Genomic DNA, 19968 nt, shown 5'->3' with positions numbered 1-19968 from the left:
GCAAATAAAAGCTTTCAATTGAATATTCAAATTTGTTTTGTAGTATGGTAATATAAATATATTTTTAACTGACACTTTCCGAAATTACTTAAAAGTAGTATAATAATTTTATGGATAAAAGTAATATAAATATATTTTTACTGATACTTTCCGAAGTTACTTTAAATTAGCATAATATTGTTGTATGTAAAACACTCGTGCGTGATAGGGAGATTACGATTTAATTTCTGAATTTTACCCATAAAAATCTTCGGACTTTGTGAAATAACGCATGGGACAAAACGTGTGTTTATAGGTGATTAATTATTTTCCGTGTACTTTTTTATATTTTCACTGTAACGTAAGGGATTTCATCAAAGATAAAGTCTTTATTGGACCTTCAAGTAATTACGAAACATTTTTTTACTTACTGTGTTTGTCAATTGGAAACTAGTTTGTAAAACAATGGATTTTTTGGCAAAAACATCCAATGTGTTTGAATTTTAAAGACTTGGAACTACTAATCCCATATAGACAACGAAGCTTGCGTGCTGAACTGTATAAAAATGTTTTGATGGATACAATTCCACAAAACCGACCACATTATCATCATTATTATTTTTTGATTGGTTTTATTATGAATTACTGAACCGAGCATATATGTTATATAAGAAGAAATCATGAAAATTCCTTAATGTGGAATAATACTCTATATTTACTGTAATGCGTCTTGTATTTCAAGAGAACTTAATGAACCTGTCTAATACCTTTGCTCTCGAGACCACTCGAGTCTATCATCTACTCCTATAATGTAAGCACTCAGACAAAAGCCGTAGTACCTTCAAGTGGTTGCAGATAGCGCCTAGTGGGTTGTTAGCTCAAGACCTCTAGAAGTTCCACGATGGGTCCTGGCAAGGCCACTGCGGCCGTTGATTGGTTCATGAAAGGCTCAAGAGTGAGGCCACTAAACTGTGCCTTCACCGATGTAGGGACTTCATTGTAAGGGCTGGATATAAAAGTGGAGCACCCGCAGCTGTCTGCACTGTCAGTCCAAAGTCCTCAGCCTTTAGACACCACCAACCATGAATTCCGTAAGTATTAAGTCTATTAAAGTTTTCTTAAACGTAAATTTTATTAAATTAATTTTTGTAAGGGTGAGCTTTCTCAGTATTAATCTTACAATTAATCGGTTATTTTGTAATAATGTAATACAATGGGTATTTATTAACAGTACTTTATAATAAATTATTCAAATATACTTTTTCATAAGCTACATCGAAATAAGTTCTCTCTGTTTTTATGACACTATTTTTAATTTAAGTACTAAAAAGAAGTCAGCAAACTAAAATTTGTTTGGCCCATTTTAAGAGTAAATATACATATAAAATTATGTCTTCAATATTATCAGCATTATAAAACATAAGTTTAAAATGAGTATTTTAAATAACAGTGTTGATGACAAACAATTCATAAACCATCGCTGGTTACTATAAACGTAAAGGTATACTTTCTTACTAGAAAACCAAAAATATCAGAAACGCGGTTTCCATCACTTTCATAAACTTATTATATCTATTATTGTACCATACACAGCATTACAAAATTAGCAATTAACAAAGCAAAAATCTTAGTCTTTCCTGCAGATTGTACGACAATTTCGAATACAAATATACAAAAATTAGAAGATTTGTAATCTTTCATTTATATTTAAATATATGTTTAGACTCTTTGTATATTGCAAAAATAACAGATGTTTTATACTTTGAATACTTAAGTTTCCATAATTTTATTGCTTTTCGTTAACTTTTCACAGAAATCTGAAAAATCTGCTAGAGCACAACTCAAGTTTTTCCAGTGCGTTAACCTCAAACTTTACTATTGTTTCAGTAAAAGTAATTTCAAAACAATAGTATATTTATCTAAACTTGCTAGCTTTTGTTCATTACCTTGCATTTCCTGTATTCTTAAAACATGATTATGCACTGAAATCGACTACTTTTGCCTAGTGATCAAAACTACTAATAATTTTGTATAAATAAAGTAATTTATAAAACTTTAGCGTAACGCACTCTAACGCTTGGACGTGTGGCAATCGTCTAGGACCAGGATTAGGCCTACATATGAATAATCCTTACCTAGTCTTGGGCCGTTATTTAACCTCCTGCATTACGGCCACAATTACATACAACTTCTGTGAAATACTATTATATAAAATATAATTAACTGAAATATCTAAATAATGTATAATATTAATTGAAACTGTACGTGTTTAACAGCTGTGCGTAGTCGTGGTAGCTGCAGTGGTGGCCGTCTGTCTCGCAGACCCTGAGCCCGGTCAATTTGGCGGCCAAGGTTTCGGTGGAGGTTTTGGTGGCCAACAGCGAGGGGCGCCCTATGGAGCCGGAACTTGGGCGGGCAACGGCGGAAGACAGGGTCGCTCTCAGGGAGGCTTTGGAGGACAAGGTGGCTTTGGAGGACAGGGTGGTTTTGGAGGACAAGGAGGCTATGGAGGACAAGGAGGTCACGGTGGACAAGGACAAGGATTTGGTGGCCAAGGAAGGGGATTCGGCCAGCAGAGAGGAGCACCATACGGAGCTGGCACTTTTGCGGACAGGGGATAGAAGCAGAAAAACATCTGGAATTATTGGAACCGACATCCTTTGCTATAATACTTACTTCAAATTTGTACACAATTAAATTACTTATAAACTATACTGTAAACTTAAAGATTTTTTTGTACTACTTACAGCTCATTAAAAACAACATTTTCTTGTAACTTTGTATAACTTACTTAATCCATTGGTTTCACATCAATTAATATAAATTATACACTGTACTAGTCGAACACTACAATATTTTCCTTTCTTTAATTTGTCATGCTTAATTAATTTTGAAAAAAAAATAGGCTAATTGAGATTTGATTCAAAGTATAGACACAATCATAATGATCATTATACTGCCTTAACATTTTGTCTAACAGAAAGTATGATATAGCTAATTATATATAGTCGTTTGTTTTAATTTAATACATGCATGGATAACTTAATAAGGGTTAAGCTGGTAGTACTAATTGACCGGAATATACCCGTCAAGATTGTATTGATGGACACCAGCAACACAATTGGTTAAACCATATTCATCTCATATCACTAAGTTTTAATTTAATTATTACGACAGAACATTATAAATTTTGCATTGTTTAATAACAATTTTTAATAATATTAACTTCTCATACAAAATAATAAAGACATTAAATATAAGGTTCTGAGTTACGAACCAAAGAAACGCATATGTAAACCTAACTGTTATAAGGGGAAGAAGTACTCAATTTTATTAATTTCTTAATTACTAAACATATAATGTTGCAGCTGTTCCTTTAAAATAATTTTGAATGTGTGACCTGTCCATGTCTGAGAGAATTAAGTCGTAAAAGAATCTACACCTTTTCATAACTATTCTATGCACTATACATTAGGATTACGTTAAGTGTTTGCTTCCTTCCTCCACTTTAGAAGTTCTGATTCTAGAATTTGCCTATCCCCAAAGGTGTTTCCCTTAGGCCATTTACTTGTTTTCAGATTCGTGATTGGTTACATTGTATTTTCAGTAATTCTAACTTCTTATAATTTGCTGTTGTTCTTCCTACCTCCATATTTGATATTTATTAGTTAATTGTTTTAGGTCGGCTCAGTTAGGAGCAATATAGCAGAAAGTAAGATATTAACTGGATGCATTGATGAGTTAAATATATTCTTTCTACAATTTCTGTTCCATGATTCATTAAGTTGATCAACAGCATAATAAAACTAACAATACGAACCGTAAAGGTAAAAGACTCCAGTAGTACAGTACATCAAAACACAATTTTATTGAGAACATATAAAAAATTTATATGTAAATATTGAATTTGTAGTCTCAAAATATTTGTATAATTAAATTATATTTTATATCTTTTGCGGTAGATGGCAGTAATTTAATGGCCACTAAGAGTACGTCTTGTACACTTACGTGGGGAGACGAAAACACAGACCACATATAATATATATGTACTATTTAGTTGAAGACCAGTTATTCAGTCTTGAAAAGCCGCTAATCTTGAAAAGTAATTTTAACATAACCTCTTCTTTCTTGTATGACTTTCTTTTAGTTAAACTCTTGATGCCTTAAGAACACATTTATAAGATCCAAATTATCGGATCTTATACAGTAAGTTGTAATGTATATCTTAAAGTACAGAAGTTATACTAAATTTACCACATTAAGTCTCTAAAGTGGTTTTTACTAAACACAAGATAGGTCTGGTTATTGCCTAGAGTTATAAAAAGTAAACACTGGCCGCTGCATTCACTAGAATAAAAAGAGAGTCAAAAACTTCTTTAATCACGCCAGCCCTTGTAAGAATGTTAACTTCTTTAATGGAAAATCTTAAAAAGTAATACTTAAATGTATTAAAAATCTATAAACGGGTATACAACTACAGAAATCAAAATCCACATATCTTTATGGTTGAAACTTAAAAGGTGAAATATCCAACCAAACGTAAAGCCCACAATTTTATTAACTTTTGTTTTTGGTGCTTAGTTTATTATACAAAATTTCACACTAAAATTGAGTGAATAAGTAAAAATAGCAAAACTGACTAGAACATTACTACATACGACAATTATATCACTTACATTATTTCGATAAATTTCCACGATTGAGTACATAATAGTAACACAGTGTATACTCAAAGGATTCTCTTGTTCAGCATACGAGATTGCCGACTACAGGGTGGTTGAAAAGGAATTCCCTGTTTCTATTTGAGTACCAGTTTTGCCTGTTTCAGCCAAAAACGTTATATCTATTTGTTATTTTTATTACTCGATGAGAATTAAATCAAATTCAAGAAAATGGCTGCAGGCCGATTATCACCTCAAGAGCGAGCGCAAAGTGCTGTTACGACGTCTAGGAGTCAGTAGTGGAAGTGCAGAGGGGGTGGCGCAATACCAACAGACCTCCTCATGAAGTGTTGGATCCAAAAGCAATAAGAAACTGTCATGCAAAATTAATAACTACTGGATCGTTGAAACAGTAAAAAAACAGGCCTTCCATTAACTAACAGATCAGAACAACAGATCTGGATTAACAGGCGTATCCAGATCAGAACAACATATCCAAATCATTGAAGAGATTTCCCGCAAGACTTCTTCGTAAAAGAAGTCCCGGAAAGTCAACTCGACAAACAGCTCGTGAGAGTAACCTTACACGGCACACTGTTGACAGTCCTGAAGTTTCTTAGCTTTCTTCCATGGGAACCACTTACTGCCAAGAAATATTTCCTGGAGACTGTGGTCACCAGATGTAATGCGGAGAAATAATGCTTGGGTGGCATTAATATTGGCCAAAACTCTTTAATACCAATGTCTGTCATGTTGGGAGTTTTGTTAATCGCCACAATTCACATAACTGGCTGAGAAAAATGCAAAACCGTCCCAAGGTCACCATTTGTTGTGTTATGACATTAAGTCAAATTATTAGCCCTTTTCCCTTGAGAGAAACTATGAATGGAGAGTGGTTCCTCAGCATGTTCAAAAACAGTTTGGCCCATTTTGTCAATGTTTTTAACATTGAGAACATGATATGTATGCAAGATGAGGCCCCATCACACTTCGTAATGGATCTTCGAAAGTGGCTTGACAACCTCTTCCCAGGACCTTCGTTAGGTCGTCGTGGACCACGTGAATTACCTGTTCGGATCTCACGCCTTGTCATTTTTCGTATGGACCTTGTCAATTCTTGCAATAGTCCATAGCAGATATGCCAAGACGTTATCAAAAACTGGTAGCAATACGGGTGCTTACATTGAATTTTGAGAGGTTTCATACTTAACTGTTATTAAATACCTTGTCCAACTGAAACATTCGTCACATTCTTACCTTTAATTTAATACATATTTTTACTAAATAAATGTATAAAATAAAACTCTTATTACCAAATAAATATAGAGAGTTTCTTTACAACCACTTTATTTTACGTGGTGTCAATGAAAAAATTATTGAAATAGATATGTTTATAAGGAACGTGTTAAGTACATTAATGAAACTCATTAGTGCATTTCAAACCGTTTTAAATCGTATAAAAACAGAATGTTCAGTCCCAGAGAATAATTTTTCGTAATCCTGGAAGGAAATAATGACAGAACCACTTGACTAAGAAATGTAATATTACAGTCCTGGAGGGTAAAAATAACTGAACTGGTCAGTGCGAACAACAGGTTCAGTCTCAGATTTATTTAGATTTTATGCCCGTAGAATGAAAGGCCTAAATAACTGCTTGCATAGAAATAAAGTATTCAGTATGGCTTTTAATTTGTACTCTATATAAATTATTTTGGTCAATTTTTAACTATCTATTCTTCTGTAATATCAGTCACATGATCATATTTATGTTGTATTTCAGTTGCAGAATCATCGTCTTTCACAATCTGCTACGAAAATATTATATTATATTATATTATATTACAAAACTTATAGTATAAAAACCTAAAAATATTAAGTTACAAAGTTTATGATGATGGCCATCATTGTGCGCTGGTAAATTAAAATCCTCTCACATATCGATAGACTTTGAAATCAAAATGGATTTAAAGGTAAAAGAACAATTATATTTGTCTCTGAATTGTAGGTCCTGGTCACTTAATCAAGACCAAATCTGAACACACTAATACATTTTTAGGTTACAATGTGACAATAAGGATGTCCAAAATACTTATAACAATCTTACTACAAACACTGGGTGGTAGCTATTTATTCAATCTGATGCTTGTTTTAGGGTGATCTTAAAAAGAATGGTAAGATATTATCACTTTAAACTTTTAGTCTAACAGATTTAGGCACTGGACAATTCTAGGTTGTTTTTAAATATAGCAACTTTCAGATAATGTGTGCCAAACATCTCCATAATTTATTGCTTTAAGATTACTAGGGATTATGTATATAAAAGAGATCTGAATAACGAAAGCTTTTCAGGTGCTTATTACGCTGACCTTAGTAAGTTTAAAGTCCTTTACACTATACCGGAGGAATTGCAATTAGTAATGATACGTAGAAATTCCGCCAAAAAGTAACTAAACCTAGAAAACGCTCTGAATAAAATCAAAACTATCAACTATATCCATCAATTTCTCTCTCTACTGGTATTATATAGTGAGATTTTCACAATAAGGGTCGTATTGGAGTCAGTTTTGGTAAAATTTACACATTCACTTATTTCTGATTCCAATTCCCTGAACTCTCTAGTTATACCTTGGTAGTATACGAGTTAGTTACAAATTTTGCAAACTATATAAATTTAGATAGGGATTACGAGAATAAATATACTTCGAATGGTGAATTTAGTTTCATTTCACATTCCTTACTGTTAAATGGAACTAATAATTAAAAAACACTAATTTGACTTAATGCATCGTCTGAGATCTGACACTATTACAGGCTCAGATCTTAGAAGCTGTACTAAGCGTCCCTACTGGCTAGATAGTCTGTCTACTCACCAACTCGTAGCACAAGGAGATAAAAAAGTGGAAGAATATTGTTTTGCTATTAAGAGGATTGTAAAATTTAATATTTACTAAGGTAGACTGGCGACCAGGTGTGTACAGTTATAACCCTGCCTGTACGGGGTATTTAAGTCAAACTGAAAGTGATCTAAAAGTTACCTGATGATATTTTAGTTTCTCTGTTTGCACTGGAATATTTTTATTACGGGGTACCTCGTGGTTTAGCCTGATGACCAAGTTTATCATACCCAGACGATTCACACAAGCGCTAACAGGCCACACATCTACACTATTGACTAGTGTGTCATCAGCGTAGGTGTGAAGTGAAATAAAAGATAGCACGTTTTGGAGATCTGCTGAATACAAAATAAATATATCTGGACTCAAACAACTTCCTTGAGGAACACCAGTTTTCCATTGCAGCTTTTCAGAGAAGGCACAATTTACTTTTGTAACTTGTGTTCTGTCGATAAAGTAAGACGAGTACCATTTCAAAACTATTCCGATGGCTTTATAAAACTTCAATTTGGATATGAACTCCGCAATGATCCACAGAATCAAACGCCTGAGCAAAATCAAGAGTAGCCCAGTTGCTGTTGACACCCTGTCCCTAGCAACAAACAACTCCTCAGTGACATTTACTAATGATAAAAGTTGACATTTACTCGGAAATTTTGTTGAAGGCCTTTCTAAATCCTGACTGGTTACCAGGGTAAAATGTTCTCTCTATAAATGCACAGAGTTGGTTTGCTACTACCTTCTCTACAGTCTTATATAACACTGACAATATAGAGATAGTTCTGAACTGTTACACAGATGCAGGGTTTCTAGTTTTAAGAAGAGGTGCCACTACATTTTGCTTCCACGTCAATAGGAACGTGCTACAAGAGAGTGAGATGTCCATAAGGTGATTTAAAGCTAAGATGAAATATGGACTACTACCTTTACCATTTCTATTGAAATTCCATTAACATCCCTTTACTTCAAATATTGTTAATATTTTTGTTGAATAAACACGATTGACCTTCTAACATCAAACGACAACAAATATTTTATATACTTTGAGATAAATTTATAGAAGAATTATCCTCATATGATCAATCTTAGACATATACAGTATAAATAGGTTTTGAATGAAACAACAATTAAAACTAAATTTGCATTTTATTTATTACAATACCAGAAGTACTTAAAAATATATTAGAATTACATTATTTAAGTGAATGTAATACTAAATTATGTAATTTTGAATAGCCAATTGGTATTTGCAGTCTGTAAGTTGTCAATTTCTCAGAGCTTTCCTCCTTTTACCCCCTGTTCGCCCAGGTACCAGCCCCGTAGGGTGTTCCTCCCTGCTGGCCGAATCCTCTTCCCTGACCACCAAACCCTTGTCCTTGTCCCCCGTAACTTCCCTTGTCCTCCAAAGCCTCCTTGACCTCCAAAACCGCCTTGACCTCCAAAGCCTCCCTGAGAGCGACCTTGTCTACCACCATTGGCAGCCCAGGTGCCGGCTCCGTAGGGCGCGCCTCCCTGCTGGCCACCAAATCCTCCGGCACCACCGGGTCTTTGGCCTCCGCCGAAACCTTGGCCACCGAACTGACCGGGCTCAGGCTCCGCCAGACATACTGCCACCACTGCGGCCACCATGACTACACACAGCTGTAAAACACATTTAATTTCAATAACTCAATTAAATTAATTAATATTTATACAGAAAGGAGAATAAATTGTTTATGAAGCTTACGCACCTCTTGTAATCCCACAATTTAAAATACATAGCAACATACACAAATACTTACTGACGAACTACTACAAGCTAATTGAGAATGATTTCAATTTTCTCATACAATATCAGTGAAAATGTACAATAACTTCAAACAAACCAACAGCATTATAATATTTTAATTTATTAAAGTAAAAATCGAAATAATGAAGTAAGTAACTTCAAAATCTTAACTACAAACTAAGTAACAAAAAGTAACTGAAACTACTAGATTCATCCCCCTTGCTAGCGGAAGTACAGTTTTTGGTATTGTTATATTGAGTTTTATAATACTTGTACAGCTTCATAGATATTTCACCTAAGTTATAAAAAACCAATAATAATTCTTATTTTAGTATCTGAACCAAGAGTCTATACCGTTATAATTTACTATATTATTTTAATCATACCAAGATTATTACTTTGAATTATGTAAGTATGTTGTGAATGAATGTATATTTTAATCTAGATCCTCATTATAAACTAAGACGCTTAGAAAGCTATTACAGACAAAGTTAAATAAACAAAATCAAATATATTCAGTAACTAAATATTAAATGTATACATTGCTTGAAATAAAAGAAAGACAATAAAATAAATCTATACTCAATTTTCTATTACGAGTAGAAAGATCAACTTTTCCTTCTTCAAGTACCATGTGTATCACGATTATTAATTTTATATCTTTAGGAATTTTCTTATTAAGTTTTGATGTTTTTTTATTACTTATTAACTTATGATGTTCTACTTTTGATAATTTACAGTTCTACGAAAATAATATTAACTTCTAATGAATGAATGTACTATTTTCTAGTTAAGCTTAACCCATTGAAAATCAAATGTATGGTAATAGATTTATATCACAATTTATATGTTGTATTATACTATTTTGTCTTGCATTGGCCTATTTGAAAGTATTTAGGTACTTTTTACAGAAATGTGTCTATTGCAATCACCCTCATGACTTAATTTCAGGAAGATGTATTAAATTTTCTACGATCATAAGCCCCATGATCCAAAACTATTATAATCTAAACATAGTATATATTGAGGCAATATATACGTATGCCTGGCTTAAGCAATATAACGCGAGCTTGCAAACACGATAACTGCCGTAATTTTTTAAATATCCAGATTTGACTTGGTAAAATAGCAGTACTGGCACATAACTTAATTATTTACCATGAACAATTTTCAAGGTAGCGGGCATTTGCATTGAGCAAAAGTTTAAACTCAACTCATTAGGAACATAAACGAAAAACGTTGCATTTTTTAATATATTATGTATTTATTAACAAATATTATTCTTTTGCTTTTTTGATACCTTTTACGATTTCAATATGGTGGCCATATAAAGTTTGGAAAATTAACTTATTATTGTAACGCAAAACAACAAACAAAGTTTAGAATTCTCTGGCAATTTACAATAACGTTTGTTATTATGTGCTTCTAAATCTCATAATATTTATCCGACGAACAAAGTTTTAAGTAGTACACTACATTTCGGAAACATTGTTTACAAGATAACTACCTTTGTTCTTGAAGATTCAGCATAAACATGATACAGATATAGGATTTACAAATATATCAAATTCGATAGCAAATCTAAATTAATTGTCTATAAAATAGCAGTTTAAATCAAAATTTATTCTTACCTTAGTTATTATAACTCTTACGGTTTCATGGTGGTGGCTTATTAAATTTATATAATTCTACAAGTGAACCCTATAAAAGAATAACGTATAAGTTTACAAATATAATTTGAAATTAATTTTAACTAAATCAAGCTCACGTTTACACAAGAAATCTATATTCTTTTGAAATTTTTTATCTTGTGTTGTTTCAAGATTGGGAATTTCAAATATTGAAAGTATTTTATATTGACATGCCAACAGTGAGAGTTATTGTCCCATCATTTTAGAGATATCGGCCACTTGTGAAATCTACAGTACCTTTCCTTCTGACCGACTCGGATTTACTCATATTGAACATTATTTGATTATACAAAATACATTATGCTTGGGTTTATGACGATTTATGTAATACAAATACGTAATGTTCCTTCTTCTTAATAATTGCGTCTCAAGATTTCAAATATATCAACTACTATGACCAATGGAAGATCTATCTTGATTGAACGTTGAACGGCATTTTCACTAAACTTTTTTACATTTAATGGTTTTATTTATTTAAATTCCCACGGTTTTATTCGGTATTTTAATATTTCCAATATGAAAGTGCAGAACCTTTAATAAACATGTTTTTAAACAAATATTTCATATAAGTATGGTGATATTAAAATTATCACATAATTAATAAAACTAGTGCTACTCTGTAATTAAAAATTATGTTTTGAAATCATAAATTAAAATTTTGCTACTAGACGGAGCAGGCATCAAATGTAATCATGGAACTGCTTGTATACATGTTTTAACTTCTACTAGAAGTAGTGCATACTCACGGAATTCATGGTTGTAGGTGTCTGTCTGTGAAGCTTGGACTGACTGTGCAGTTCAGCTTTGATCATCTCTATATATCTCCATAACGATAATGCAACACTTACTGTGACTCAGTCTCACTTGAGACAGTCAACGAGGCCATACGGTGACCTTGCCCAATTCTGACTGGCTGAGGTCTCTCACCCTCGTATATAACAAGTAGGCTTTATTATGCATGCATTAATATGTGGCATCAATATGGGCATCATCTCATACTAAATAGCATAGACTATAGACAATAATGTATTTTTCATAAACCTAAGTATTCTTAATAATCTAACTGTTTTAAGTTTCTGTTAAAAACCTTACTGACTTCATTTTACATGGCACTAAATTATTTTACAATCTTTATACTCTTAACTTGGAAGGAAATTAATTTATTCTGACAAGCAATTTTTATCTAATAATATGTAATTTTGCAGAAGAGTAACTTACCAAATATTATTTACCGTAAACACGGATATTTTTAAATTGCCTTAAAGCTTTGACATTCGAGCGGCTCAGTGAATGTTAGAGCTCGTAAAGTAGGCTAGCAGTCAGACGCTGAAAAGACCTTATTATACTACCTTATAACCTTAAATTACGAAATACGACTCATATTTTAATAAACTGCATATAATTAATCACTAATATTGCTTTATAAGATTTATACTTTAAAACAATGAATACCATATTGTTTATGATAACCGCTAGCCCATAATTTTCATAATATTTACGTAACTAGTTGAACTTAGAATTCGCATTTCTAAGAAATAACCAGAAAAAGCCAAATTATGTCATGGTATTTTATATGGTTATAAATTCCAATACAATATGTATGACAAAAGACCTTTATTGAGAAATTATTGTAGTACCATATTATGCGTATAGTTACTTTATTGGCTGACTCTTAAAGAAGCTTATCACACAAGGGGCTGGAAAGATTTATTTCATCCTATCTGTCCACAAGATATCTCGAGAATGAACTTATAGACTAAAGCACGTATCTTCATTTCTTCATAACCAACCTCAAGTGCGATAATGACGCACGTTACTCCATGGATTCAGATGAGCGTTATCAAGTAATATTACATAATACCATATGGGTAACCCGATTCTATGGTCGTAAATGTCATTCATTGAGATTTGACCGAGCATCATTGAATTCTAACACTCAGTAGGCTGGCCGATTTCCCTTCTGTCTGCCTGGAGGGTCTAAAAGTTTATTCTCTGTTCGCTCGTATGTACGCAGGACGTCTCTAATAAGCTATAGGCTTCAGCGAAGCTTATTACGCGACACGAAGTTTGGCGTACTTCTACCAGGTAATAATTAGTCAATATTCCTATAATATAACATATATCTGTTAGCATATTGTTCCCAGTGACCCTCTAAGTTACAATTAGGTACAACTGTCAGTGGTACTTATTGACAAAAGACAGAGACACACACTGCAGACAGTAACTAAGGAATACTTACTATGCTGAGTTACCAAACTAACTACGTTACAGGTTCTTGTAAATTAATATGTACATAAATCTTTTTATTTCCTCTTCTTAAAAATTTTGCCCACCATATATTAAAAGATCTTTATATAGTTTCTAGACGTTTTAAAAAATTATTGACTTTGTGCTAATAATCTACAATATCGCTTTGATTATGTAGTCTCCAAGAAATAAAAATAATTTAAATCTGTACATAAAATAGATAATAGATGAATAATGAAACTTTATATCAAAACATGTTACAATAAACATTGTATTCTTATTTAAAAATAAATTCATTATTTATCATTGATTTTATTTGCAGACAGGATTTATTACACAAATTAAAGATAATAGCTACTTTTACAAAAACCTTATAAATGTAAAGATGTTTAAGTTACATAGCGTACGTACATTTCCACATTATACAAAAATCCAAATTAGTTTTTATTCATACAGATACTTTGTTAATGAACTATAATAAAATTCAAGTATCATGTTCATATTTGATTTACATTCAGCACAAAATTAAATAAATTTACTATGTAATAATAGATTAACTGGTTGTGAACGCAGATTATACTAATAAGCGTCGTACTTTAATATATTACAAATTATTTAGCTTATTAAACTTTTGTGGAGTAACTGTTATAGAGATGAAGTATGTATTAGTTATTTATATATTATTGTTTTTTAGTATTTAGTATTTATGTATATTTCTTTGTAGCAATAAAACCTTCCAATCAAAACGAGTTTATTTTTGGTATGAAATTCTCAAATATATATTTTGTTTTTATTTAATACCACTAGTGAATTATAACACATATTCCAATATTAATTTAATCTAGAGAGGGCTTTCAGAATCAAAAGATTTTGTAAAGTTGCCTGAATATGGAATCCTGGATTCTGCTAAAGCCCGGAAAAATTAAATTATTATTGGAACATGCGTCATAATTCATAAAAGGTATTAAATGAAAATATTTCCAACGCTTCGAGAATCTTCTAATATTTTTTATTTAATTAGGTATTCAAAATGATAAGAGGTGCTGTATTGTTTACTCAGCATTAAAATGTGTTAATCTTTAGATTCCTACTAAATTTAAATTCAGAGAGTTGCTAAAAGTCTAACAAATTGTGCTTTTATTTGGTATTTAAGAAAAATAAACGGTGTAAGGTCAGGCCCGTTTTACACCCTGCCAGCGCCATAGGCACATGAAGAGTTGCGCCTCCTTTTTATACCCCTGCCAGCTGACTACGCCCCCCCACCAGCCCTTCCATAACGCCTATACCCCGTAAATTTAGGATTTAGTCTGAAATGCCAGTTTTGGTTCGGGAGGGACTTTATACCTTAATGTCCCTTAACTTTGCTTTACAAAATTATCTGATTCTTTTCGAGAGCCTTCCCATTATCCACCACTTATGGACCCGCTGTTCCGGACTGGCAACCGGTACCCGTGAGGTTTCTACTGGCCTCTGGTGGGAATGTGTGTAACATACCTGTTACACCCATTCTCCCTTCTTTACATTTGAAGTATTTACATTATTTATAGTGTTCGTTTAATCACATTTTCTTTGGATTATTTTTGGTTTGTTGGCTTACCACTAGACTGACTAGAGATTCATGCAATAGCTTTTTTCTGGTTTTCCGTATTGCAAAGTCATCAATAATGTTTTTTAGTCTAATTTTAAAAGTAATTTCGTTTTGGGGTGCACAGCAGCAATAAGCCATTAATCTTTTCATCATCCATTGATGATCTAATTTCTGACTTCACTCTTTTCAAAGCTGAAAAGCTACGTTCAGCTGTGCAGTTCGTCACAGGTAAGGTTAAAAATATCCTGAGAGAGAGACCTCCAAATTGGGGAATGTGTTCTCCAATCCGTTTGATTTTATGCAAGCGTACATATCTTTGATCTTAGAAAGGTTCTCCAAGACCATGCATTGTTTGAAATGGTTTCATTCCTGGGAAAAGTCTTGTCCATCCAATATCGTTCTTGTATACTTATCCTAACAGTTTAGCTTCACAAGCCACCTCTTTGGAATATTTCTCTTTTAGATTTTGTAAGAGATTTTTATTGAACTCCCTTCTTTTGTTGAGCTGTGAAAGCTAGTCAAAAATGGTAATAAACACCCCAGTGCGAAATCTTTCACGAGAAGATGTTTCTTCCATGCTTTCTGTCCTTCTTTTCATCCGGCAATAGCTTTCTTTTTCTTACTTTGTCATATACAGCTTCTTCTTTTTCTGCAAGTTTCAATGCTTTGGACTCGACATCATCAAATAAATCTCTCTTTTCCCTCATAATCGAGGATAGTGTTTCAAGTTCCTTGTAGAACCAAATATGTCTAAATCTTGATTTTGAAGAGTCAAACTTGTTAACTTATTTTATCAAATGTCTCGAGAATTTCGTTCCAGATCACATTTAATAATCTGGTTTAGAAATTTCCAAGTGTTTTTTAGAAAATCAGCGGCTGTGCATGGTGTTTATAGTGTCTGTGTAAACGGCTTTATTTAGCTCTTCAAGAGCATCTATTAATTCATGTCGACTTATTGTTAAAGCTCGAAGAGCGTCTACCGTAGCAGACCATCTTGTGTCACTCAGAGGTTTTACCATTAGCTTTCTCTAATCTTTCTTTGATTTTCCTTCGTAACTCTTTTTAAGATGGTCCACCTGTAAGTGGATGCCGAGGAAAAAAAAATCATACAGCCCTTGTACGAATATAAAAAAATATTGTGTGTTATCTGGACACGCCTTATCGGCAGCAAAAACACCCAACAAGGTTTATTGAATGAGCTGCACATGGTACATAGTCAGCAAGATCATTTTTGCTGTTATTCCTTGCCTGAAAGACTGAGTATATGCCCGACATGTTTGATGCATTGTCGTAACTTTGTCCACGACAGTTATCGACATCCAGCTCAAGTTTCTCTTGTAATACTGAGGGTTGCTTATTCGAAAACTTCCAGATTTGTGGCATACACTTGGTATGAGTTGTATCAGGCCTTCGTTGGCGCAAGCATTGGGCAATGAAACAAACCGCAGTACTACAGCCAATTGGTCTGTGTGCGACTCGTCAGGAGTGGAGTCTATGATTAAAGAGAGATAGCGAGCTTGCTTGATTTCATTTTAAGATTTGTTTCAGTACTTCTTTGCTTATAAATCTCAATAAAATTCACGGCAAATGTCATACGAAAGGTATAATACACAATACCTTTGTCTTTGTTACCATTGTATTGCTATGTGTTTCGCGAGAAATAGATCAAATTCACTTATCAGATCAAGACAGCCTAGAAAAAGTCCGTTTGATGATTATGCGTGCAGATACAACAACGCCAATGTGTTTTTTTAATTTTTTGCGCCCCTTCCAAAAATGCCAATTGCCTAGCGCCCTAGGCACGTGCCTACCGTGCCTATTCGGTTAAAAACGGGCCTGTGTAAGGTTAATTAATGCAGCTTGAAATACAAAAACATCCTTCAAATCAAAATGCGATATAACTTTTAATTGGGAAGATTTGAAGGACTAAAATGAAAGATGCTTAAAATTACATTTTTGAGTATCGGTTAACAAGAAAAAACCATATAAAATTACTAATAAAATAAATTCAATTGGTTACTACATCTTTAGATGTAAAAAAAAAACCACATCACCATGATCTATTTATAGCAAGGCATGAGATTTTTAGGTTAGACGAAATTTTCACATATTTTGTTAGAAATTACTTTTTTGTTCTAAAAAAAACATAACTTCGCCCTATATAAAAGCATCAGAATATTTCTACACAACTGAAAACATTGGCTCAAAACTCGCACAGCACGAAAACTTGTGTAACATACTAAATAGAAAATACTATTAATATTACCGAAAACTTGACCTTCTGAGGAGTTAGTTTGATGAGTAATGTTGTTTGGTTTTTTTACTGGATAAACGTTATATCCACAAACAGGATGAAAATCCAACAAGGTTGAGTACTAGGCTGCCTTAGGCTCTCACCATCTCTGTTATGCACATCATGTTTCGTACAGTGCCCCTGTATTGTGCTGTCTTAATGGGTGGTTTTCCTTCTGACCACTGTAACATCAGTTACATACACTTTTCGTACGCCTTGTTTTGTTGAAAAATATTTCAATTTAGTGAATTTAATACCATATTTTCATTTGAGTTTGAATTGAATACCTAATTTTGAACATGGAGTATTTGATATATGAAGAATAGGGTAAATCTCCAAAATGTTTTACTGTTTATCAAATACCCTTCCCAAATGCCAAAAAACCCTGTTCATTTTCAAATCTTCAATCGCCATTAATACATTTTAAATAAATAATTTTGTTGTGTATTAGCTCCAGCCACACTATCTTGATAAATACTCTTAATTCAAATAATGCTAATTATAATATTTTACGAATTGAGATGATTCCCAATAATTTTTTTTACGTTGGGGCCCAATTACTAGCACATTACATCGAAAGTCTAATTTCTTTAAAAACAAATTACTGTAGGTTTCGTACTTTAAATTAGTAAAGAATATTTTGTTAATCAGTTGACATTAGACCTCGTCTGTTGAAAACTCTCTGGTGAGTAATAATACTTGAAAAAGAATGAAAAAGGAAACCTACTGAACAATGTGTTCAAATAAATCAGTACACAGTGTCACTATGGTTAATTAAGCTAATCTAGAATGAACCAATAAAATAAAGATTCCACTCACCGATTTGCCGTCACTTTCATTCCTCCGTGACGAACGCCATTTAGTACTGGCTAGTGGTCAGTTTTCGGTGATTGTGAGTAGACCGATTATGGCTGTATATATAGTTTAGTTTATACTAATTAGTGTTAGATTTGTGATGTTTGATAAATAGTGTAAATTTCAATGACATAAAACATGTTTTTTTTTGTTTCGTGACTTGGCGTCTCACAACGTTTAGGTGTGGTAATGTCGAGTTTGCACCAGCTCACCTTTCTGTTAGTGCAGCACCTGAAATCTGAAGCTGCCATAGACTTGACTACTGGAATCTGCAGTCGTGTTTGTCGGAAGAGATAAAAAAAGTCACCGACGAAGAAGCTGGAATAAATTAGTTTGATTGTTTCGACATCAGAGACACTTAGACTACAAAATATTGTGTAAACTAGGTGAAGGGGTCCAACTCGGTTACACCACCGCGCTTTGGGGTCGTGTATCATAGAGAACTCAAATGTTTACCTCGTGAGACAATAGGATTACACTATATTTTGTAGTCTAGTTGTCTCCGATGTCGAATCGATGGAAAAGTTCTAATAAGCTTCTTCGTTACTAACTTTTATTGGATCTTCAGACGAACATGACTGCATATTTCAGTAGTAAAGTCTTTAGCAGCGTTAGATTCCAGACGCTGCACTAAGAGAGAAATTGACTGTAGCAATCTCAACATTCACATTGAATCAACCTTCCTCGCCATATTTCTGTTTCAGTATAATTTGTTTATTTTTATCTAGATTGTAGTTTAGCGCTAGGTTAGGTTAAACCTGATCGAATCTGAGGATCTACGATTGTAGCTGTTCATCTGAGAAAGATTGCAAACCTCGATACGTAGTGTTACTGATTTTTTATCACGAAGGGATGGGAAATTTGCGGAAAAATATGTCACAGGAAAATGCTACTGCTGGCTGCTGTGTTATTCGCCTGGGGCTTTAAGGGTTTAATATAAGAAGACAATTTATTAGAAACATCAATTAACATTAAAATTCAATAAAAGTTATAAAAAGTCTACACACCGATGGAAAATGTATATACGCCGATGTCGCGTCGGCTGGTACATTCGCGTACGTCCGCGAAGAAACTGTCTACGGTGACGTCTGCGAGGAGACGTTCTGTCGATGTTTCTCTCTAAATTCAACAACGTAATTAGTTAGACCCGGGAAGATTTTGAGGTTAGGTCCGATTCCGTAACGGCTCACCACACCGATAATATGAACTCAATTGTTCAAGACATAATTTGTTACATTAATGTCGGCGAGTAGACTTCTAATCAATGTACGCGAATAAATAAATACCTGGAATGAAAATTCAGGTAGTGTTAGATTTGTGAATGTTTGATAAATAGTGTAAATGTGACTTGAAACATATTTTTTGTGTGTTTCGTGACTTTGCGTATCATAACTTTTATGTGAAATCAAAAGAAGGTTTTAAAAATTTATCAAACTGGATCGAGATTAACCTAAAACACCGAATATGCACAACTCATAACACGTAAGACAGGGAACGCTCGATCTGAATTCGCGTTTTTGTGGCATTTGGAAAAAAGGGTTGCTGTCTTAGAGACAGTTTTGGGGACATGAAAAAACGCAACAAAATCGTTTATTTAGAAATAATATTGATTTATTGGTAGGTTGCAGTAAGAGATATGTATTTAAAGATTACGTACTCCTTGTATTGCAACTGAAGAATGGAGATTTATATTGAAGAGTTTTACACAAATCCTCATGGCAGCTGTTGGGGATCGTCAGCGAGGGAACAAAATGAGATTTATAACATTTATTGGAAAATAACTAATTATTATTTTATTTATAAATGGGCCTATATAACTACCTAGCATACGTTTATTAACCGTTAACCTATTTTAATATTTCTTTGTATATTAACTGAAATGTTATTGGCCTGGAAATGATACTTGAAAATGGCAAAGCTCTCAATTTGAAAATGGCTATTAAAGCTTTGACCGAACATAAAAGCTATGAAGATGCAAAAGGGCTTAACAAC

The 19968-nt window shown here is 33.2% G+C and overlaps 2 protein-coding genes across 2 annotated transcripts; one reads left to right on the top strand and one right to left on the bottom strand.

Annotated features, from left to right (window-relative positions):
- Positions 1 to 949: 949 nt before the first annotated feature.
- Positions 950 to 2749, top strand: LOC124356350 (protein FAM98B-like). Its single transcript, XM_046807533.1, has 2 exons — positions 950 to 1070; positions 2256 to 2749. Exons 1-2 carry the CDS (start codon positions 1062 to 1064, stop codon positions 2598 to 2600), a joined length of 354 nt encoding a protein of 117 aa, XP_046663489.1. The 5' UTR covers positions 950 to 1061; the 3' UTR covers positions 2601 to 2749.
- Positions 2750 to 8661: 5912 nt separating this feature from the next.
- On the bottom strand, positions 8662 to 11849 carry LOC124356349 (single-stranded DNA-binding protein-like). The gene is made up of 2 exons (XM_046807532.1): positions 11740 to 11849; positions 8662 to 9175 (listed from the first exon to the last, which is right to left on the bottom strand). Exons 1-2 carry the CDS (start codon positions 11803 to 11805, stop codon positions 8807 to 8809), a joined length of 435 nt encoding a protein of 144 aa, XP_046663488.1. The 5' UTR covers positions 11806 to 11849; the 3' UTR covers positions 8662 to 8806.
- Positions 11850 to 19968: the final 8119 nt, after the last annotated feature.

This window comes from Homalodisca vitripennis, chromosome 2 (assembly GCF_021130785.1).
Source record: "Homalodisca vitripennis isolate AUS2020 chromosome 2, UT_GWSS_2.1, whole genome shotgun sequence".
Classification (NCBI taxonomy): Eukaryota; Metazoa; Arthropoda; class Insecta; order Hemiptera; family Cicadellidae; genus Homalodisca; species Homalodisca vitripennis.
This window is presented reverse-complemented; position numbering and strand designations above follow the sequence as displayed.